At 40.5% G+C, this 24,315-nt stretch overlaps 1 protein-coding gene and 1 long non-coding RNA gene across 4 annotated transcripts; one reads left to right on the top strand and one right to left on the bottom strand.

The window, feature by feature from the left end:
• Nucleotides 1-660: 660 nt before the first annotated feature.
• Nucleotides 661-22,653, bottom strand: ptpn11b (protein tyrosine phosphatase non-receptor type 11b). Of its 3 annotated transcripts, XR_009718377.1 has the most exons (17): nt 22,496-22,653; nt 15,114-15,236; nt 11,280-11,474; nt 9,807-9,999; nt 9,613-9,732; nt 9,212-9,325; nt 7,871-7,967; nt 7,605-7,684; nt 7,253-7,408; nt 6,769-6,900; nt 6,133-6,287; nt 5,846-5,913; nt 5,453-5,604; nt 5,142-5,242; nt 4,520-4,649; nt 4,292-4,343; nt 661-3,762 (listed from the first exon to the last, which is right to left on the bottom strand). XR_009718377.1 is itself a non-coding variant. In XM_061301109.1 (16 exons), exons 1-15 carry the CDS (start codon nt 22,507-22,509, stop codon nt 4,562-4,564), a joined length of 1,788 nt encoding a protein of 595 aa, XP_061157093.1. In that variant the 5' UTR covers nt 22,510-22,653; the 3' UTR covers nt 661-3,762; nt 4,520-4,561. The 3 variants fall into 3 exon arrangements, 2 of the variants coding, with proteins under 2 accessions (XP_061157093.1, XP_061157103.1); XM_061301109.1 differs by lacking the exon at nt 4,292-4,343; XM_061301119.1 differs by lacking the exon at nt 4,292-4,343 and having other exon boundaries at nt 9,613-9,729.
• On the top strand, nt 7,559-9,472 carry LOC133169178 (uncharacterized). Its single transcript, XR_009718382.1, has 2 exons — nt 7,559-7,699; nt 7,828-9,472. It is a non-coding gene; the product is annotated as an uncharacterized LOC133169178 (long non-coding RNA).
• Nucleotides 22,654-24,315: the final 1,662 nt, after the last annotated feature.

Raw genomic sequence — 24,315 nt, 5'->3', positions numbered from 1 at the left:
TGCCAACACGCACACATGCGCGCGCACGCACACCAGAGATTCGAATTCTAATATTTTTCCTTTTAAAAGGTAAAAAGATAAAGTTGTTCACAACCTTACAAGCCTTAAAAGTCAATTGTGGTGATAGTGAGATTAAACTTCCAACGGTCACGGTAGCAGAGTCAACAGAGTGTGACGTGAGCAACCATGTGATGTGAATATGATCATGGAAAAGTTCTCATTGTAAAACAGTCATTAACTAAAACACCCTCCCAAAATGAACCTTGGACTCTTGGACGAAACACAACAAAGGCCTTGTCGGGAAGTAGCCAGAGCGTGTTCCTCTATGAAGCAAAAAGGGATTTTTTGTGCAGCTCGTCATGATGACAGGCGGCTGATAAGATTTTCTAAAACAAGTCATTAGGTAATAAAAGTACAACTTCCTGATAGATCCAGAAAAGACAACAGCGCTACACCAAAACAATATCACACGGCACGTAAAACAGTCACCACGGTAACAGAGGCAATGTGCTCCTAACCAGTACAGGTATGTGGTATGTTAGATTATTTGAAAGTGCTTTTATTCTTTTGCTTTATAATGTTTAAGTTAAAATGGCTTTCATTTAAGACTTTCCCCGTCAAATCTGACCAGTGTCACCATCAAAAAAGCCACAGTCGGGGTAACATTTCCACTAGGTTTATTGTAACAAACCAGATTGTTGCCACTAATGGCAACTTTTTGGATCCGCAGGTAGCGGCCTGTACTGTACAGCATTTCGAAGGCATCTGAGCAGAAGCCAGTTGGAAGAGCGACACGCTCGACTCTCTTCAAGTAAACACACGATGAGAGAACAAGCAGAAAGTAAGCCTCCTTGTACACAAGAATAAGAACATCACATCCACAATCAAAAACATTAAAAAGAAAAACAGACAAATGTCCAAGATTCAGCAGTTTTGTACTTTCAAGTATTGATGTTACAACATATCATATAGAGGCAAAGTGGAAGAAAAATCAAACACGTCAAAAAGATGAATAGTATGACAAAGTTCATAAATACAGAAACAAAAAATTTCCGGAAACATGAGCCGCAGTTTCAAAGGGAAAAGGAGAGAGACTTTGTTCTAACACACAGTGCGAAGCAATGTCATGAAGGTTATAAACATTTAAAAAGAAGTTAAATTTGACAAGGTGAGTGTGAACGCAGCACTCACTAGCAACTGGACCATTTTTTAATGCAAGGCTCGCGGCAACAACAGCGTTATTGGACTGAGCCTCCGGGTCAAGTAGTAGTCCCCCCCCCATCCCCATTTCAGTTGAGCACACAAATTTGGCCTGATTTACTAAAGGTTTGCATGTGCAAAAACACATAGGCAAACTTTATTGTACACACAAAAAGATGTAAAAGCTGATCCACTAAGGAGAAAGTCTGCCAAAGGGGCAAAGGAAAAAAAATGGGGGCTGATTCTTTTTTTTTGCACTTCTACCTGAAGACATCAAATATTGCGAGGCGTTCGTTTAAAAAGCGCAGCGTGATTTGTCGAACCTGAGACGAATTGTGCTGGTTGCTTTTACCATTTACCATACACTGCCTGTAAACGCGCACTGCTTTGCATAACGATAACTGTGGTTAATGTGGCGAGGAGGCATAGGCAAAACAAGAAGACAATCTTTTCTGTTTGTGTAATTAATTTTGATGGGCCAGAAACAAAAATGAAGGAAACAATTTATTGAAGTCATTTGGGAATTTCTGAATGTTTACATTCAACTCCTGGCAGCTACAGCAATCCAATTAAGAGACTGCCGCGGCAAGATTTTTAAACTGTCACGGAAGACAACTGGACGATTGTTTAAGACCATCTAGCCTAGTGCCTAGCGTGGGACTTTGCATTTTTACACAACGCATGCTGATCCAAATTTGCTGAACCTCATTCTCGTTAGCTTGACCCATATCCGAGACGGGTTACATTCCATTAACATGGTTGCAATTGTTTTTGACGCAGATATTTTGCCCCAACGGCCTTCCTTATTGCATCGGTGACGTACGTGCTTTGCACGCTCAGATATCATCAAGCTTGGATTACGGCCGTGGTCTAAATTACTTTTTAGAGACAAATCTATTCTTCAATCTCTGGCAGATAGCCATCTGGCACGTCGTAATCGCCATCCCTTTTGCCTTGTGACCCTCTCCGAAGGCAGATGTTGAGGCGCATCAGACTTGATGATTAACAAGGACAGCAAGTCAAAAGAAATCCGGAGATAGTTACTTTCTCATTCAGGAATTGTCTCTTCCCTTCTTCAAAAATAGGAATTGTACAGTCAAAGGCGGAGTTAACAGTTTTCAAACGGCTAACAAAATGTGAACGTACTATTGCCTTACATCTTTCTTCCTTCACTTTAGCTTCTCTGATCAAAACGGATGACCCGGCTTGATAATTAGTCTACTGTCATGTGATGTATTATTTTCTTTTCCTTTTTGCAAACCCCAATCTCTACTTTGAAGTCAAACTTGACACTCATGTTCTTTTTACCGCAGGTCAGGTATGCATAATCATATTGCGGCTTCTTCATCGCTAATCATTTTCATGTAAAATATTTTTTCCACAATAATATTGTACTTTTAATACTTTATCCTTGTAATATTACACCCCTAGTTACACAAACATACCTTTCTGGAAAGTTGGATTTTTTTCTTATTAAGACATTTTTCTTGTCAAAGTAGAGCATTTGTTTTTTTAATAATGTACTTTTATCAATGCAAATTTTCAGTCTAATTTTTACATAATTATGCCTATTTCATAGAATTATAACTGACTAATCACACATTATTCAACTACTTGCACAATGTCTTTCTCATAATACAAGGACTTATAATGTCACAATAATATTGTTTTGAAATTATTCTTTTTTTTTTTCCCCTTACAGCTTTTTCCTCCTAATTTTACAGTACAGGACTTAAAATACAGGACATTTTCTCAGATCAGGACATCTTTTACATGCTTTTTTCCCCCCGTGTAACATTACACATATTACAATTGACCTTATACTCATAAATTACAACTTTATTCTCCTAAACCAATGATTTTCCAATAATGTTTATGTGTTGACGCAATCTTTTTTGGGGTGGCCCTAACAATCCTTTGAAAATTACAGGGTATTGAATCACATATTGTTATATTTCGCCAGGTACCATTTAAGGCCCGTGCTTAGATCTTAAGTGATGATAAAAACAATTAATTTGTGAACTAGTTCCAAATAAAACTCTGCCAATGAGAAACAACAATGCAAGAGCAGATGTTGATGACTTCTTCATAAAACAAAAATAAAAAAATAAACCAGAGATTAGTGCCCTCTTTCCTGTTTAATGAGATGGCAAAACAAGTAGCACCCTCAGTTACGATGTCTGTGGGGTGGAGCTTGCTTTGATCTTTCCTAAGCACCAATTCAATATATCGGTGGCGGCACAACTCCTGGTTAGAGCAGAGATGTAACAGCTTGATTATAGACAACAAGGCACTTTCATTGATTAAGAGAGGGATAGGCTTTTGGAGGCAGCAGTGGAGCGAGCGAGTGAGCGAGCCGTCGGAAAGAGCTCGAGGGCCGGCAGCGCAAAGTGTGACAAGTCCCCCTTGTTCATGGAGATTTAACTCCAGAAGCCGAGGTCCAGCTTAAGCGGGTTCCCTCATCACAGGCAGGTTGCGCTCTCACGGGGTTTAGGCAGTACAGCGTGCTTCCGCCTCCCCCACTGGGGGGATTTGGAGCCGCCGATGAGACCTCTGCTGACACTGAAGGGAACAGACAAGAGTGGTGTTCAAGGCCGCTGTCTCTCTATATTAAGAAGATGCAAAACCTCTTGATGAGGTGAAGACATACACAGCATCCTAGGATGAAGAGCTTGATGGCTCAAAGTCCATACAAATGATAAGCATACAATGTTGCTTTGTTTTTTTTTGCTTTCAGCATTACCAGTCAGCTACAAATATTCTACTCGATTTGTACGTAGGTCATTGTTGATGAATTAAAATAATTATAACAAAGTCAAAGCTAGCTGTGTAGGCAGCTCTGTGCTGCTTTACTAACTGTAAAATACTGCAGCGTTGCACATTTCAGTCTATTAAAACCCTAAGTTTAAAAAAAACAAGACAGACAAAATAGTAAAATAAGTATTCAAATAATATACTCTTATATATGAAAAAATTACAATTAATTTACCAGTACTAAAATTACAAAACGTTAAATCTACAGTACATATAAAATGATGTGTTTTAAATATTTATATAATTTATTGTTAATGAACTATCTACTTAAGCTCACGTGTGAGTTGAAGCCTATCCCAGCTGACTTTGGCCGAGAGGCGGAGTACTCCCTGGAAGTGCCAAAAATTTACACTATCATGTTTTTGAATTTTGACTTTTAAGGTCTGCATAACAAATGCTCTCAAAATTCTTCCTCTTCTTTAATTAAAGAGCCCGAGCAAGCAGAGCAGGTTTTCATAATGTCAAGATGCGGTCGGACACAATCCAAATTGCAAATGATACTCACAGCGAGGCTCGCAGAAACAAGTGGCAGGCCGCAGCACCGATTTTACCTCCTGGTGTTACTGCTGAAGGACGTCTGCGGACTTTTAAAGTTGATGTTCTCATACACACTTGAAGAATCGTCGTTTGTCATTCTACAATTCCACAGATGGACAAAATATTGCCACTAGTATTTCTATGCCTAATTTAGAGATTTGTTTCAACTGTTTGTATACAATTGCTCTCTTTACATGTACGACTTTCAAGTGACCCACCTTCACCGAAACTTTAAATTTACTGAACACACGAGACAATCCGCAAGTGCGTGCGTTTGACACATAAGTAGGTAAACAACAACATATTGGTACCCGAACAACAAATTCTAGCAGTTTAGTGGCTTTCACAATATCTTAAATATTATTATTTCCAGTAACTGGCACAGGGTGGGCATAGTTTTTTCAGTTGTTGGTAATTTTAGACATTTGTAGAAAAATAAGGTGGCTCATGACAACAAAGAGGGTTAATGAGGCTCTATGATTGACAGCCACATCCACAGCCTCTTAGCAGCTTTTCATTGCTAGCAGTCGCCAAAGACATTCTGAACACGTCAAGAGTCACTTCAACACAAAGGACTGAGTTATACTTACACGGACGACGAGCGTGACGATGCCATGTTAAGTTTGGACCTTGAATTGGCCATCGGCGGATATTTGATGTTGGAATACTCTCGCTCCTTCGTCTTACTCCTCTGCAAAGGGACAACATTATTACCATGCAGCTTGACTTCATCCTCACTAACTAATTTGAATAAGACCGAAAAGTTCCACAATGAAAACAAGAGTTGATCACTTGAGAGACCTTCCGGGATATTTGCCAAGGTTCAGTTCACTAATCTAGCATAACATGTACTGGCCCCTTGTGAATATTTTCAACTTTAGGATTATGTGTTTAGGAGTACCTGCTCTTCCTCCAGTCTCTTCTGGGCGGTGTCTATGTACTGCTGCACGGCCATGTAGATGAACTTGTACTGAGCCTCTGTCTGCACCATGCCGGACCTCTGCTGCCGTACTCTCTGGATGGTCTTCGGGATGTCAATATCACAATCAAGGCCTGAGGAGAATAGCACTTGGGTTCTTTCTTGATGGAAAGATGCGCTCTCACTTTTCCAAATTAGTTCCAGCAAGAGTCACTGACATCTTGTCCGGCTAAAGATCCGATTAGCCATTAAGATTAATGAATGTGATACAAATACAAAAATCAAGCACCTCTGAAATTATGTTCCAGTAGCATTGATTTGTGACAAGTGCATAAAGCAAAACAAATATTTTAGTCCTGAGAAAGGTGATCCCACCTTGGCGGTTGATAATATCAATGAGGATGTCAATGACAATAATGGTGCCAGTCCTGCCGATTCCAGCGCTGTGGGGACAGCAAGAGCGAAAGGTCAAACTATGCATGAGAAAGACAGCTGCATCAACTCAGTCTGAAAAACACATTTGATTGATTTCGGAATCTCAGATAGATTTTGACTTGGAGTTTGTAGACTATGACAATCTTAAACTCAGGCTCATGAGTTCAGACGTGGCTAAGGCCTGCAACTTGCCCATGGATGCTCTAAACTGTGCACCTTGCGGGTACCTGCAGTGGACGACAATGGGCCCAGATTCTGGAATGGTCCTCTGGGTCCGGTTGATCTCCTCAAGAAACCAAAGGACCCCTCCGGGCTCATTGGGAACTCCGTGGTCCGGCCAGCTCAGGTACTGGTAGTGCCAGATGTATCTCAGAGGTTCTCTCTGCGAGGAACAAAGTAACAAAAAATAAAGAAAAGGAAAGCTATCAGCACATTTGATCCTACCCGGTCTTTCAGTATTCATATTAGAATATGAACTTTGCAGGAAGTCCACAATCTGGCTCACAAATTCTAACTAACTTTGACATAGCTTCTATATTAAATTGAACAAGTGATACAATTCAGCAAGAAATGCTAAGTCACATCCTTCCTTTATCCACAAATTTGTAGTTGGAAGTTCCAAAGGACTGTCCCGTCTTTCAAAATGTTGACAAGTGGCTCATTAAAACCAGGCAAGCCCGTCAGCCAGTAACGCGTTGATATGCTTATGTGTTGAAGGCTTTGCTCGCATTATGTTTGCTGGATCCTTGAGAGCAAGCAGAGCAAACTCCCCATCAGCACGAGCACATGCTGAGGATTTTGTGTTAGATAATCTGACCTTAGGTCAGTGTGTCAGCACTGATTGAGGGCAGAGCTTTCCCTACCCGGTCCAGACGGGTCACCTCCAACTTCCTCAGGATGTAATCCTGAGCCTCTCGCTCGTCCATGTTTCTCACCAGCACCTGTCCAAACTTCATTGTGGCGTGAAGGATGGGCCAGTAAGGGACGCATTTGTTCTACGCCGACGGGATAAGAGAGAGGTGTAGAGATACGGGAGTTAGTGGTTGGGTTGCAGGATGTTTGAAGGAATTAGGACACCTAAAGAACTAGATCCACTCAAGCGGCTTTTGCAATCAGCTTAGTTGTCATAGTATCCTTGTTAAATGTCTAACCCTCCACCCCCCCCCCCCACACACACACTACAAGTAGTAGTATGTACAAAATGAACTGATGTGATAATAATGTGGTTAACGTATTATTATAATAATTTTTCTTTTTTTACAATTGAATTGCAGAGAATGCACCAGCTTCTTGTAGCATTTTCTACTGAGTTCTATAACAGCACAGAAAAATAGCAGGTATACCCACCCGTCCTCTCTCTCTTTCCTTTGTGGTCATGACAATGACGTGTGTGTTCTCTTGATGTACCATCTTCCAGAAGTCACAAACTGTATTTTGTAGGCACCCTTGGGTGGCAATGAAGAATTTCTCCTCCTCCACCTGGCGGCCTTCTTCATGCGAGCCCTGCATGAAAGAAAAAGGACCTGTACTCATGCATCATGAACTAGATTGACAAAAAAAGTGTGAAGAGCACAGTACACCTTATACCAATAGGGGGCAGTACATAATCAGCACTATATTGTATCAAGCATGACGTGTTGCAGAAAGCAACAGGTCCGCGACGGACATTACGCCACTTTCTTGCCTCAAGCGGACTCACTCGAATGTAGTTGGCGTTAATGTAGTCTGAACCGGGAACATCTGGATCTACATCTCGAATTACAACTCGTGTCGTGTCAACTGGAAGGAACAAAAGTAAAACATTATTATTAATCCCCAGTGCAGCTCTCTGTGACCTCACTGATGTTCTGTCTGCAAGTTATCGCAGCCACATCAGAGGCCTTGTGTGCTTTGTCTATTTGTGTCACGCTTTCTTTCCACAGGAAGCCGGTGAGGCAGGAAACAGCAGCATGCTCTGCGACTCACAGGGGAGGATATTCTTGTATCTGTTTTTACTCTTGTTTTCTGCTTTCATGCCCTCCTTCCGGGGATACAGCAGTTTGCACTCTTGTTGTTGAAGTACCTGCGGGGATCAGAGTAAGAGAGATTGTCTTTTTTTCCGTCTGATGACGTGGTATGTACAGGATTAAATGTGACTATGTGTCATATCGACAAAATATGTCACCTGTGCCACACACATACAGTAAACAAGATGAAAATGCAAAGTCCACCCTTGCTTCAAAACTGATCCCCCCCCAAAATTGAGCACGGAATGCCTTGCTTCCATTTTGATGGAAAGCGGAATTTTCTGCAATTCCGGTGATCAAAGCAACATTTCTGAATGATTGTGTCATTTTCCCCCATTGTGTTACATGAAACCGGTCCGCCATGCAAAAGTGTCCTAATAGGATAAAGAATGAAGACTCAGGGGGGAATTACAGTCCTTATACTTGTATTACTATAATGTATTCGTGTAACTTTCTGCGCAGTGGCCGGAAGACATTACATGGTGCGCCTGTCTTTCTAACTTCAGTTCAAATTTCTAGAATGGTTAAATTAACGGCTACCTTTATTATGGCTGTGAGGAAAATTAATTAATTTCCTTAATTTTCTTTCCTCACTATTATGTGTCCTTCTATTTTGATTCCATTCTGCCACTGTAAGGACAATTAATTCATTTCCTTAATTTTGATTCCATTCTGCCCCTGGGATTTGATATTTGGTAATAGTGCACATTCATTAGCAAAATTAAAAACCCCATCCAAAATCAAGGAGGGGTATTATATATGGGAAATTGAAAGATTTGTGAGTCGTTATACATTTGCAGGTACTCGTGGTTGCAAAAAAGTTGCAATGTCATTCCAATAGGATGCATCATGTAGAATGTTCCAAATCGACAAGTATGTTCAGCAAAGCGTTCTGGAACAACACCTCTTACAAATTGAAGATCGAGCTGTGGACAGCTGATATTGTTAGCAAGCTAAGAAAACGCTTTGCAAAAAAAAATATGTCTGAATGTGGTAAAAGAAAATCCCAATATATGGGGACAATACTTTGATTTTTGAGAATGGATTCCAGCAAATCTGGGGTTTGTGTGAGTGAATCTTGAGAAGTGACGTTATTTCCTTCGACTAAGTATGACTCATGTAATTAGACGCTCATCTGAAGTCAGATCTAATAAAACTGAACAAAGTACTGAGATGATGAAAAAGTTCCAAGTCAAGCTGTTGTAGCTTTAAAGTGTACAAACTTGATTCCTAGAGTCCGCAGAGAGATTCGCAGAGTTATTATAAAATGTTCATCAGCTCGACTTCTAAGCCAACATACCTCAAACTCCTCCCAAAATCCTTGTTTGGGTTTCTCTGAATTGTCTGCTACCTTGTTGAGCTCTCGTACTCGATTCTCAATGCTGGCTGCGTTTATCCTCGTGGCATTAAAGGGCTGTTAGGACAAAGAGATGTACAGATATTAAACCAGAAAAACAAGTTGTGGTATAGCCCGCATCTTGTCAGCTGAGATGCCCCGTAGCCCAAAACATGTTCAGCAGTAGAAAATGGAGGAATAAAAGCTTATCTATTTGCTGTTTTATTTGGTTATTTATTTATTGTATTGCATTAAACAACTCATCTTTCTGCAGTATGTTTTGCTTTCATCAAAGTGTTGAAGGAATTGAATAAATCCAGGAAAAAGTAACATTAAAAACGCAAATGAGCTTCTGTTAATCGAACCTGCTTGAGGTGCACTACGATGCCGCTCTTCTCCACCATAGGATTCTTTTTGTAGTGATCCACCAGGTCTGCCAGGGTGTCGAACCTCTCGCCACCACCTACGTCGTATTTACCATCCTGCTGGGGAACCCCAATCAGAATTGAAGAATGATTATGACTTCATGATCACCATGATCGCCGTCAAGCTGAAGTACCTGGGACCGGATCATCACATGGGTGACCTTGGTCTTGCGGTCGATGTTCTCGTGCTTCTCCTCGTGGGTGAGGACCGAGAGGACAAAGTCGCCTGGTTTGCTCTGGCTCTCTCGAACCAGGAAGCTGCCGGCCTTGCCTTTTTCGGTGAGCAGTTTCTCAGCGTCTCGGCCAGAAAGGTGGCCGTGGTACCATCTGGAGGACGGAGAAGTCAAACACAAACACAAACGACAACACTCAATACAAAGCAACTTTTATTTATGGTGCAGTAAGACAGCATTTTATTCACATTATCCCTTACTTTAACTTAAAGCCAAGTTTTATTATTGCGCACATCTTTTTCAAGGTGAATTTGCCGAGTGTAGAACAAGAAAGAAAATCGAAACAGCTCAGCCTGGGGCGAGAAGGTGTTTTTGTGGGGAAGACAAATGATCAAGACAAGCGAGAGGATCTGAGATGAGGAAGGCTTAACAATGTTCTTCCTTCCTGCGGGGGAAACTGCTTCATAATGTTGCTGCAGTGTGAAACCAGTCGAGCATGCCGACTCCTACTTGATTATTAAGGCAACGTCCACACGAAAACAGAACCGATCCATTCCTCAAAAAGAAAATGTTAACAATGAATGGAATCATGAAGAATTGTCCAAGACACTGAAAGGCTGTAATGTATAGTAGCTGCAATGAGTAATTCTGATTTGAGTCATCACACAATTATCGGCTGTTGTCACGCGAGGATTGGAGTGACACGTGAAACTGCGAGAACTTCTCTTCATTTTAGGAAACGTGTATGAAACACAGGGCAGCGTTTTGAACTCCATCCACTCTTATAAAAGCGGCCGTATTTAGGCTCTTAAACGCCACCTGCCAAATCTTCATTTTATCAAAAAACATCTTGAGCTTTACAGGATGGGTTTAGTGCGGAACAAACCCCATCTAATTCATTTAGGATGAACAAAAATGGTGAGCCAGCAGGGCTTCAGATCCAATATGAGTGACCTCTGACCTCGCAACTATTTGTTCGTTTGGTCTAATAGACAATAATATCAAGGACAAATCCGTTGACAGTTTTAGAAATATATGTGATCCTGAATTTAATGTACAATATTTCATTTGGGGGGCAAGAAATACTTTATATCCAATTTATCTTCCAACTCTGTGGAAATGAAGAGCTTGTCTAGGGTTAAAGTGCATCACAAGTTTCAATTGGGCAATAAAAGGAAAGTGCGCTAAAAGCTTCACTAATAACACCTCTTGGATGGCTTAACTGCCTCTTCAACTCTAAAAGCAAGCCTGTAAAATCAGTGGAGTGAAAAATTCAACCTAATAGCTATAAAACCTTTCTGCAGACAGAAAGAAACTTCCACGTAGGTTTATGTAAAGTAGCGCCGCCTTCTGCTGACCTTACAGAGTATACAATTTGTGGATTGCTCGATGCAAATAGGATCCTATTTATTGGTGTGGGCATGAAGCGGGCACCTCTCGGACGTGGGGTCTTTGCAGTTGAGCGGATACTTGAGCTCGATGACATGACCGTTCGTCTCGCGTAGCAGGTCCTGTTGTTCGGTGTAGTACTGCACCAGCTCGGCCAGCGTGGCAAACTTCTCGCCCCCGTACAGGTCATAGTAGTCTCCGGAGTTCTGGATCTTGATGTGGGTCACCTCATCGTTGCGCCTAGGTGGGCAGAGGGACAGGTCTTTTATTTCCGAGGTACGCTTATGCCCTGCAGGCGTGTGAAAATGACTCCCGCACGCTGGGAGTAAAATACAGATCACGCCAGCACCCACTCGCACAATACAACAGTAGGAGCTTATCAAGCCACCTGCTGCTTTTCAAGGCTCGAATTGACAAACTCTATTTGAGAAGTGGTTCAATTGTACACTCAGACATTTATAAAGGTGTATACTTTTATGGATGTCTGACTGTACAAAATACTGAGTGTACAAAATACACAGCTGAACCAGAAAGTGTTCAAAACAAGGCTGTCATTATCATTTTTTAGAAGCTATTATTTTGTGTAAACACAACTTCTTTTATTGTGGTTGAGTTGGTTTTGTTTAGTAGGAAACAAGAATAAAACAACAATTAAGCAATATTATTGAGGTGTTCCTTTTGTACTCACCAACCTTTTTGAAATGGATTCAGTTACTGGTGCTGTCATTTATTTTCCCCAAAGTAAAAGCAGATATTATCAAATGTCTTCAACACAAATGGTAAAATGTCAGTTTTTACAAAAGACTGCAGAAATCAGAGATTAATTATATTTGAGAAATCAGATGATGAATCAGATGAAACAACTACCTGATTAAAATAATTGTCGATTGATGTGATTATCGATTTGTTGTTGAAAAATCCATTACTTGACACCACACCACCTGTTTTACTGTAAATGAGGCAGGGTCAACTACGGTAATGTCAAGCTACAGAAAGTAGAAGCCAGAGTTGAAGACTTAACTTGGTTTAGCGTAATTGGCAGGTGAAACAAGGCTGGTTTATAAAAAGAAAACGTAGTTATGTGCTTCACTCTAGTTTGTCCTGATTTTTGAACTGGTATAGTTCTTATGTGAACGTAGTTATGCCAGTGTTTGCTGACCGCAGATGGTCTGACTGCAGAATTTCTTATTTAAAGTGATCACATTGTAAATCACAATTGCATACAGTCTGCATTGTAACACGCAGAAAACAACGCAACTGAATATTTCTGAATATATTCTACACAGACGTATGCCCACGCACAAAACTGTCTTGGTAAGAGGAAGGAAGAACATTCTGGAGGGAGCAATTTAGCAGTCTAAGCCAACCTCCTATTGATTGATTGGTATCAAGATGTGTCTCTCAATACTTCCGTTTTGCATCCCGTGCATGTTTCTTTATCCTTTCGTGCCATGAGCTGTTGCCTTTCTCTCTTTGTGTTTCCCGGTAATTGCTTAATAGCTTTAGTATTGGCTGTTGGCATGGTGCCAGAGATCCATAGTCCTGTTTAAGCCCCATTTCAACGCACAGGCCTTAGACTGCTTTTCTCTCACAGTTAAACACTGTTATCGATGGAAAAAAAAAAACATACGCTGTGACATTTTATTTACTATCTTAATTACTTTTCGATATACGTATATTACAATGCAAATTACAGAATGGGCACAGTGCTATTTCCAATACAATATGCTAAATACTGCATTCCCATGTAAAAATGGGTGTATGGACTCGATGACTCTCAGGAAACGCACCATGAAATAAGGTGAACATCATGGCATCAATAAAGACGCAACCTATCATCAGCCCTAAGCACAAAAGTGGAGAAAAAAGGGAAGTGGAAATCATCACACACACTATGCAAACTCAATTAGAGCGAGCCTGGAATTTTGGTTTACCGTTACCATGACAACAACCTGAGGTTGACTGAAATTTAACTGTTGGCATGTTAATGCTGTGTTTAGAGCCTGAAATGATGCCATGATTAAAATTCAGGAAAAGAATGATCCCACAATTTTCCTTTGGGCAACGTGAATTATACAATTCACAACAAAAATATGCGATCTGAGATGCTTTCGCACCTAGTTTGCTTTCTCTGGCCGCAATCAATATCTGGGTTTTTCAACAATGTGTCTGGTCTCAAGATAAACATTTCAAGTGTATCACAATGTGCCACTGCAAACCACGTGGTTTGCTTTTCTGATTGCTCTCAAGAATGTAAACCGAAAGACGCAAGTCAATGGTCTAATCTTTTGACATTCTACATGTGTTTAGGTCAGTGCTGTGCTTTTCAAATGTCTGATTCACTCATACGTTTACACATTTCCAATTGTGGTGGGAACATCATATTTTTGTCAATAGGCTGTTGTTGCAGAAGAGGACCCGGCGTCGAAGTTGCAAGCAAAACTTGACACGCACATACTGCTGAAGTGGGATGGCTTTTACATTACATGCAAACCACATTACAGTGCATTTGGTTTATCTAGTCTGCTCCAGACTGCCGTTTTCACACGCGTTCAAATGAGTCGTGAACTAGAATTTCATCAAAACTTAATAAAGACTGCTCGTGAGAAAGCACCCTTCGCTGCCATTCGAACATACATAAACTTTCTACTTCACCACAAATTTCTTCAAGCATAAATAATCATTTCAGCATTTTATATGAGCTATATATTTTCAACATCATGAGCTGAACTATCCATAAGTCAGTAATAGAAAAAGAAAAATGTTTAAACACTTTAGCTCTGCCTCGATTTGAGCCAGGGAAAGGCTGATACTGAAATACACATAAAAAAAAAATGTCTGTGGTATAACATTATGAGAAAAAACTTAGCATGTTTGTAGAAATACACGTCCGTATACAATTGTAGAGATAAGAGCAAGAGAGGGAAAACAAGGAGAAGACAAGAAGACAGCGAGGACACCAACCTCCCACAGTGACTATTACCATCTGAACTATCACTCATGCCGGATAATGACTAATTAGCTCATTTAGCTCTCCACTGCTCTGAGAACAAACTGGATGTACGTGCGTGTGTGTTTAGAGACGGTATGCTGTAGTGTGGTACACTGAAATGTGAGTCAAGAAGAGCTTATGTTGATATAGGATTAATAAAATAGTATATAAATTCTCTGGAAATATAAACTGTAAATAGGACATCTCCAAAAGGCCACTTGGGGCTCTACTGCAATGCTAAGCAAATGGCACATAGGTGGACTTCTCTTTCTTCTGGTATTTTCCTCGACTTTGCACGGGCAGGAATGGGCATTGGCGCCATTGTGACCCGTTATGCGATGGGATGTAGCTGCCTCTTGGGCATTGGATCCCCTCATTTGCTTTAAAATGATCTAGGGCCCTTTAAGCGCACGCAGAGCTTGACATTGCGAAAGCAGAAATAGATTCATTGGGGTCCACGCATGAGATTGGGGCGTTAAATGAGTTTATACAGGCAAACCGAAAGATGTTTTGCAGGTGATGCCGTCGGCCTGTGCTAACATTTAGATATGCTTTTAGGCTACGTTTTCTCTCCGAATGCCAAGTGCGCTGAGGAAGTATAAGAGAAAACGCTTTTGCTCGACACAATAAACTAGACTTGTTATGGCACAAAAATGGAGATGCGCCCCATTTTACGCCAAGCAGGAGTAAGGTTTGTAACTTAAAATACTCACAATACTATTTTCAGTGGCTTTGTCTTGGGTAAACTAGTCCCTCAGCCAGAGAGAACTGAGGTTTGTTTGCTCTCACAACTGAACTTTGTACCATTTGAGAACAGTGAGGCAGAATAAAGGCTCGTGATCAATGAGAAAACAGATGAAGAGGAAACAGGGGAAGAACATAAATACCTGACTGAAAGGGTGAAATCCCCTGGATTGCTCTTGCTGGGCCGGGCCAGGAAACTGCCGTGGACACCCCGGGTCAACAGGAGCTGCTCTGCTTCAAATCCGGTGACGTTGGGGTGGAACCACCTGAAAACAACAATCAGAACAGAGCTGCTGTCATGCATGACGTCTGAAGTGTATTTTGCCTGATGAAATAACAAAAGTAAAATTGCAAATGTTGGAAAGGCCAATGCTAATGTCTTTTATGATAGGTTAGCAAATCTGTCATTATCAGGTCCTGTCATCTTTGCTATTAAAACCAGACAACATACTTAGATTGCAAATGTTATCTTCGGGGATGCCTCGTTAATTTCATTGTTTGGTCAGAGTAGACGAGGCTAACAACATTAACAGCTCATTTGTGATGAGAAAAAAGCTGAGTTCAAATTGAGAGGTAAACCTCATTATTTCCACATGTGAGATATGCATACATCTGGGGGGTAAAAAAAAAAAAAAAAAAAAAGAACACTCATAAATTCAAGTGTAGAACTTATTAGTCAGCACACACTAAAAAGAAAATGCCTCTCAATATACAGTATAAAACAAACAAAAAACCCAGCAATTTTAGCAAACCTAATTGACAGAAAATACTTACCGTAATTTTCGGACTATAAATCGCGTTTTTTTTTCATAGTTTGGGTGGGGGGGGCGACTTATACTCAGGAGCGATTTATATACACATATATGTTTTTTTTTCACTTTTTGGGGCATTTTATGGCTGGGGCGACTTATAGTTCGAAAATTACGGTAGTTTGGCATGACAAATCAAGCGTCGAATTTTATTTCAAGGAGCAGCAACCAATATAATTTAAATTAATCTTGAAGCACAGTAACTATGTTAATGTGAGATTATAAAATCATTCAGTCACAGGACTTTTTTTCTTTTACAAGTGACAATAGTTGTGTTATCCTGATAATTTACAGAAAATGTACTCTGCTGAGGAACCACTGAGAGGGCATGCATGTCAGATGGTGAACAGATTATTCATTGTCTTGTTTTTAATCCTTTACAGATATATACAGAGAAACAATAACTGTGGGGGCAAATAAAAAAATGTGGTCTGTCACTAATCTATATTTAATCCTTCCATCCCAGAACTGCTGTCACTGGATAAATCATCACAACAATGGGGATTGCTGGAAGCTGCAACAGTAGGATTCAACTACAAGAAATGTTACTCTGACACAATTGGACATAGCTAGAAATGAAGGTCAAACAGATTGAACATTTTGAGGAACATATGGTTCAACTCCAGACAGCAAACAAAAGTAAAAACCCTGAAAAAAAATCTACTATGAGTCTATCTCATCTGATGTGAATTGTGAACACTGGCTGGGGATTGATCACACTAAACAAGCAATTCACACAGAGGACAGTACAACAAAAAATTAGATGGCAAAACTTTGAGCATTGCTCTGGTTTTAGTTAGTAGTGTTTTAGATGAGAGGTCAAAATGACCTTTGGAAGTGATTCGGTTCCAGGGATGACCTCTCAACACTTGTACGCTTCTGTTAAATTAATCAAAGTAAATGCATTGTCTGTGAAAGAAGGAACATGAGGAAGGTTGGTGGGGATGATTTCTGCCTACCTCACCATTCTCGGTCGAACCCCTTCCTTCTCAGATTTTAATAATCCAGAACAGTTACGCAAGTGAAGGCAGGAGGAAGTCAGGACAATAGAGACAAATAGAGGGTTTGGGGGACGGGGTCAGGGGTGTTCGCTGCTCTGTGTTACGGGTGTTGCTAGAATGAGACGGCGAGAGAAACGTGCTGCTTTGCGCATATGTACGAAAGCGAGGGAGTGCGCAGGGGAGAGCGAGGGGCGGGGGTCTTGTAATCTGGGATTTGGATGAACGTGAGCGAGCTTGATAGCACAACCCGTTGCCACTATCAGCCCCCGCCCCCCTTTCTCCACCTTAGGCAAATGTGACAAGCTTAGGCCGCCTGGTCTGACCGCCTTCCTCCTGAACGGTCGACAGGAAACAAAGCCCAGCCTGTAATCCCCAAACCAAAAGAGCTTTCGCTGGCCGTGACACAGACCAGACCATGCCAGACCGGATCAGGGTGCCAGCTCTCCCAGAACTGCAAGGTCCTGGCTCGGTCTTGTCGGAGGAGCAAACACAACAGCTGTCGCCCGTGCCCGGAGATTACATCTAATCGTGTGTGGGGTAGTTACACGGGATCATGGTCAGCTCTGGCCAAACTAACCCCCGGGCAATCCAGCCAATTCAGCAGTATGCCATTAGGCTATTCATTTTTCAGCCATGGGATGAACGTGCACTTAAACACAGCAAGAGGTATCGGACTATACAAACTCAACATGACTTTGCTGTGACCCTTGGATTAAGTACTTAAATGCATTGTTCAATGTACAGTTGTATTAATACACGCATTTACTTGAGTTGATGTCGGACAACATATTGAAATGTTAGCGAGTGAGAGCAAGAGTGAGACAGAGAGAAAGAATAAGAGAAAGAGAGAGCGAGAGTGAAACGGGGGCCAAAGGGAGAATTCCACAAACAAAATGTGTCCCTTGCCAATGCGTATTGTAGCAAGGCCATTAGTCCGGCTTAACAGTGATCACTGAAACAGGTGAAACTGAACATGGTGGAACTGAAAGAAGAAATTTACGATGATTAGGTTGAATTTGATCTTCCACACCAAACTCATTCAAGAATGTCTTTTGATTGAGTCGGGCACTGACTGCGGCAGTCATGCTGCAACAGAAAAGGCCCTTCCCTAAACTTACCACAAAGAAGGGAGCATAAAATTGTCCAATATGTCTTGCATTAGAGTGCATACTGTTATTTTTGTACAAATCTTGTTGACCGCGTTTGAAATTTTGTCAGACTGTGTTCCGTTGGACCAAGGGTGGTGTTTTTTTTTTTTGTATGACACGCCCCCCAGTGCACCTGACAATTTAATGAGAGTAGCCATGAATTTTGACCAGCTAAAAGCCGGTTTAAGTTGTGGCGCAGGTGGTATCATACAATTTTGGTGGATTTGTTCAGGCAGCTAGCTATGGCTCTGTGGATATGTATGGTGGGTGCTATTGTATTTCATTCATAAATTAAAGTGTGGACGAAACCCTCTGAATCATTGTAGAAATCAATTAATTAAACAACTTACCATTATCATCATCCTAAAAATATTTTTGAACCTACCACCCTGACGACTGCATACGTAACTCTGGGTTAGGTGGGATGGGGTTGGTCACACAGAAGCAGGGGTAGGAGGCACTCTCCAAGTTTAGACTCAACAGCCAACTTTACATTGTCTCTAAGTAGAGATCATCTTGGAGTTTGTTTCAAATGTACTTTGCACTCACCGACCTCATGCATCGTCGGCACACCATGTAGCCTATCTCTGCCCTGCATATAAAGAGAATGAGGGGAGCCGCGTTGCCAGCCACCTCTGATATGCTGCATGCCATCACTTATCAAAGTTGAGGTATTGTTTTTATGGATTTGTAGTATGTTTTTATTTTATTGTTTTGATGTCTGAAATGTTACAAATGCAATATGAAAACAACCAAGTAAATGGTTACATAGTTTCATTATCATAGCACCCATGAGGAACGCAACGTTAACCGGTACTGCAGGTTATGTTTGACCATTGAATGTCCATTATAGTTCCAGTCTCACACTCTCACTCCCTTCTCCTCAGATCATGACTTCAGGACCCGAGTGAGTCAGGGCTTTCCAAGAATAGGATTTCCTTTGACGGCCATCATGCGACCCAGTTCCCTGCAAAAGCCTCGAGCGGCGAACCAGACAAACACAAATGAGTGGATGAGATTCTAAATAAGCTTGCTCGGCCTGATAAGGTGACAACAGAACACAGTTAGAAACCAAAACAAACAACATAATGTGTCATGGGACAGACATGGGCAGCTGGGAGCTTCAGGTTAGGCCTCAAGCTGGTTGAAGGAAAAAAGGGGCCCACTGTGCATCCAGCAGTCGCATAGCCTCTTACGTAATGTCTCAAGTTCAATAAAGCCTCGGTCATCTATTTACGGCGTGCCTGTCTAGGCCCGCCGACGAAAAGGTGGTATACTTAGCGGACCCGGCATGGCATCAAAGGGCTATATTCGTCGCAGACGGGTCTCGGGTGTGGATTTTCGTAACGTTGTCTGTATTTTTAGCCCAGCTGATGAGCTGCTGTATTTACATGCGCTGCTTAACTCACACATTCCCCATGCCATGCCTGGATGCTTCCCACTCTAAATCCACATATGGCATAATTAACTAAATTACTCATTTGAAATGGGAATCTGGCTCCCAATCTTTTAATCCTTTGGAATTACATCATCTATTTCTGTCTATGCAAAAGGGGAAGATTTAGAACTGGTAAAAAACTGTTTCTTTGAATGTGAAAAATGAATGTGTTTATTCTACTTTTCTTTTTTTTATATTGTCAAATAACTCCTCAATTTGAGATTTCAAATGGTGTATTAGAACAGAAAAGTGGGCCTTAGACATTGTTGGGGATAGAACAGTGAAAGACAAAAAAAAAAGAACATTTTGAAGATTTATATTTAAAATACATTAAATAAAAATGTAGAAACTGTTGAATATGAATTGTGTTTGTTACTATCAGCGAACTTCAAGGTTAAAAAATAATGGCTATAGTTGGAAAAGTTTGGATTCATAAACAATTTCAAATACAAAAATTGTGCTGTGGTTTTTGGGGAAAAACATTTTTTGTTGGGGAAGTGACTTCTTTGACAAAAGGATGGTAAAAGATACTTTACAGACTTAATTTAACTCATTTAAAGTGAGTCTGATAAACATCAAATAATGCACATTTTGCACCCGGGAACAAAATATTCTGCACCTAAATATTTTACATCATCACTTTCTCAATGCTTTGTAATAGTGGTATTTTTATGTTTATCTGGCTCACAGAATGAAAAACAATTACAGATTATTTTTTTTTTTTAAATCAAATCACTATATATTCAAATTGAGTAGTTTTCAAATGTAAAGTCAGAAAATTGGATTGTATGTATTTCTTTATGCACCTTTGAGACTCCTGCTTTACTCTACACTGCATGAAATGCATAAAAAAGGAAAGCATGAAACGGAGAGCTGTCCTGGAAATGTTGCCAGCGTTATCTTATTCCCCCACACGGGCTGTTGTTTTCCTGTGGCCCGACACAGAAAACTGACTCACTCTTCTCAAATGTGTCTCAGTGACAGATGCGGTCTGCTCCATTAACAAAGGGGGCTTTGGGGGGCTATATCGGTGCTTTCATAATGAACACAGAGCAGAGACATGACGTCATTTGAGATAGCTGCAGAAGCGTAGGTAACTGTACGAGTAGATCAAAAGAACGATTTAAATGTGGTCCAACAGAGCGAGAAAAACACTTTCATTAGAATTGAGCTACACATCTTGGCTCGTTACTGTGAGATTTGAGATCAGAAAGTGCAAAGAGAGCCTCATAGCAACACTCAATTTCGCTCTTTTTGCGTGCATGTGCGTGCGTCCGTGCATGTGTGTGCTATAATTGGTTGAATTGATTGTGACCCTTAGCTCCGACATTCTGCAATAAAAACAAGGTAGTTGCTGTACCACTATTAAAGTTTAATATCAAGTAGCAGGCTGCCAAATATCATCCTGTGGGGCATAAATAGCCCCAGGGTCATGGGTTTGAGTCCAGTGATCAACATTAATGGTTAAACTATAAATACACCACAAACTATGATCCAAAAACATTTAAATATGACTTCAAATTGCATCTCATAACATTACCCTTAATAAGCAGCTAACAGAAGTTTTGATTTTGAGAAAAATGCGCAAGAAGAATGTGAGTGTGCATGTGATTCTTTGAAACTTTCCGGTAAGTATTATTCTAATTTCCAGAGTGTAAGTGACTACTTTTTCCCCTTGTTTTGAACCCTGCGGCTTTAAATAGGACGTAGTGTACTTATGTATTTTTACTAATGAGCTTCGTGCATATTTCAGGCAATTAAAAGTTTCTGAGATTCCATCTGCATGACCTGTTTCTTTGGAAATATCCCATGCCACATGTAGAATCGCGGCTAATAAAGCAAAGCAGCCAATGTATAGAACCTACTTATTTATTTTTTATGTTGCGGCTTTGGCACCATATTATGCAATCTTTTAATGTTAGTAAAAGAACACAAAAATATGCAGAGAGCCAAAAACAGGTCAATTTTTCATCAAACGAGATGACAATTTGCTTCACAGAAAAAACATGACTAGACAAATTCATGGACAGCAAACGGCAAATATCAGCAGGTGCCCACCGTCCATTATTTTAAAAACATTTACGATACTGAGAGGAGCCCGAAGGTTGCACAACGTGGGATTATACTAAAATCCAGGGTAAAAATACACCTTTGAAATAACTCAGAACATTGTTCAACTCACTTTCATGCATGTTTCATATCGTTTGTCTTTTTGTACTTGTAAAACCAATTAATAATGGTTTTGTGATTGTCGAAGCCTGAAACAGACGATTTTGGTTTTAAATTGGACATATCCAGCGTTCCAGAATGAATTATGGACTGTTTTACTGTCCTTTCCATTTTATTTAACTTTATAGACCTTCAAGAAGATGTAGGAACTTTCAGAAGACTGAAAATCATTAAAGAAACCATTTTCAATGACTACATTCAACTAACAGGTATGTTACACAGACCTGTTTACCACCCGTACAGTGTTTGCTTTTTGTGCAAACTACCAACTCCAGGAGTGCAAAGAAAGCAATTTCTGACGAGCGTGACGCACAGAATTGTCTCCAGAGCAGCCAGCTGCTGGAGTCAACATTTCCCAGGTCACCTTTGCAGCAGGACAGAATGCTGATGATGCACGTGGACAAACACTTAGTTCAGAGATAAAGAGCAATTGCTGAACGCTTGCGTCTACAAATGACCTTGGACACACAAAGTCCGTAAGCATCATATGTTCCTGTTTCATTTAACATGTAAACATGCGCACTGGACTTTCCAATGTATATAGAGAAAACAAATAAATAAAATATGCATGTAAAACTGATCCAATCAACTTTGCAATTTGAAAAGTGCATTGTACTACATTGCTACTTCTGGCAAACCAAGTAATCATATCTATGCACTGTCTTACCTTTATAATGAGAGCAAATACAACAGATGATCCACATTTAACTTCATGCCTATTTGAAAATTCAACTGCTTCAACTGACCTCGGCCACTCCACCAAGTCCAGGGGAGGCGCTCTCTATCTCCCAGTCTCCGTAATTTACCGAGGCTCGACTCCGTGCAAAGTCAAACAGGTGTAAAACAGTTTGGCCGTGACAGGTGACACTTTCAACAAACACGAGATGAACTCCACTTTACCTGCGAGATGTCATCGCAGTCTCTCCGAGCTGTCAGGAGTCCTCAGATGTGCTCTTGTCCCCGTGCAAGATTGACTTTATGGCGGCGGACACTGGCTGTCAGTGAGCTCCAGCTCGGGGCTATTTGGCGAACTCTCAGATCAAACTAAACATACTCCAAGTATGGCGCGTGAGTTCCGGCTCTGACCTTCAAAACAAAGCCCTAGCAGCTTGTGATTTTGGGAGCGGTACTGCAATAAAATTATTGTACGCAACAGAGATGGAAGCTTCAACATCAAACTTTTTATTTTATGCACTGATCGGTTGGCACTTTTAAATTTCGTTGTACATGACAATAAAGATCTATTCTAAACACCACAAATACATTTTGCATCTGTATTATGGCCTTCCATAAATAAAGATCCAAAGAAGTAAATAAATAAATAAATAAATAAATAAATAAATAAATAAATAAATAAATAAATAAATAAATAAATAAATAAATAAATAAATAAATAAATAAATAAATAAATAAATAAATAAATGTGATATGGATAGACATAAATTTATATTTAATCATTTTAATACTTTATTTAATAATATTACATTTAATACATTATTCAATCCCGTGAAGGTGATTACTCGAAAGTAGGAGCCCTAAACTTTATTTAACCCGATGCCTGACCTGTTGACTGTTATAACAGTAAACAGACAATGCAGAGAACAGAGTATGTCACACTGTAATTTTGAATTCACCTCTTGTAGCTTGTTGACTGTTAAATGAATAAAGACTTCATTCTGCGCTATTGTAAAAATGCCATATCATGTCAAGAGCAAACTTGCAGATTGCACCTCTGTTCTGGAGGACGGCGCTTGCATCCACAGGCTGCATTGACATCAGCGGTCTCTCACTACAGCTTAATCTACTGGGGGATGGACAGGCTTATGCAATTGTCTATGGATTTATTTGCCTCCCCATAGTTTGACCCCGTGTGCCGCCGCTATGGCTCACACACAAGCGTTGACAGGACAGAGAGATGGAACATCTCCTCTCCTTGGAATTGTTCCTCAGCTCAGTGCAACGTGCTCCGGGCTGAAAGGATCTGCTCCCACTGAGTATTTATTATGTGGGTCTGGCGAGCAGTTAAAAACGATGCTGGTGCACAATGGGATGACGTTACTGTCTGATCAATACATGATGGAAATAGATGTGGGAAGAGAATAGCACCGGCTGCATATTTGTTTTCTAACACTAAATGTGATGAATGCAAAGTCATCAGCTAGCATCAGGGGATTTCAATCCATACTGCAGGTCTCACGTTGCTTTCAAGAGGCTTTGTTGCACCTGCGTAGGCAAATATAGCATCAGATATTTCTGTGTGTGTGTGTGTGCCAGATGACAATCTAATTCCTGAATCCAGCCACTGAAACAGCTGATAGTTGATAGTGTATCAACTTCCTTATTTTCACTTGACATTTCCACATTCAATTTATTTCCCTTTTATCGATATGCCAATTCTTTAAAGGTTTAGGAGCAGAAGCTCTGAACTGAATCAACACTCTGTGGATAACTGCCTTGATGAGAAGAAAAAAAAAAGTTAGGAAAGATTGACCTAGACGCACACAACATTAAGTACAGTAAAGCCATTTCATGCAAATGACCGTACTTGTATGCCAATGATTAAATACTATTGCGTTCCGGAGGCAGGAGGTAGCATGAACTACACTTCACTATTGAATTATGAATTATTTGTGAAACTTCTCAAATGAAAGCTCACTTTTACATTTTGCTCACATCTTAATTGATTTGTTTTAAATCTTTCATCATCGTGCATTATAAAA

The sequence above is a fragment of the Syngnathus typhle genome, linkage group LG2 (assembly GCF_033458585.1).
Source record: "Syngnathus typhle isolate RoL2023-S1 ecotype Sweden linkage group LG2, RoL_Styp_1.0, whole genome shotgun sequence".
NCBI lineage: Eukaryota > Metazoa > Chordata > Actinopteri > Syngnathiformes > Syngnathidae > Syngnathus > Syngnathus typhle.
This window is presented reverse-complemented; position numbering and strand designations above follow the sequence as displayed.

What these genes read in the sequence shown, in the direction of transcription:
- ptpn11b (XM_061301109.1), bottom strand. An exon ending in TGATATTATCAACCGCCAAG is followed by an intron (nt 5,605 to 5,845) that starts GTGGGATCACCT and finishes TATTCTCCTCAG; the next exon opens with GCCTTGATTGTGATATTGAC. An exon ending in TCGTCACGCTCGTCGTCCGT is followed by an intron (nt 4,650 to 5,141) that starts GTAAGTATAACT and finishes GTGGAATTGTAG; the next exon opens with AATGACAAACGACGATTCTT.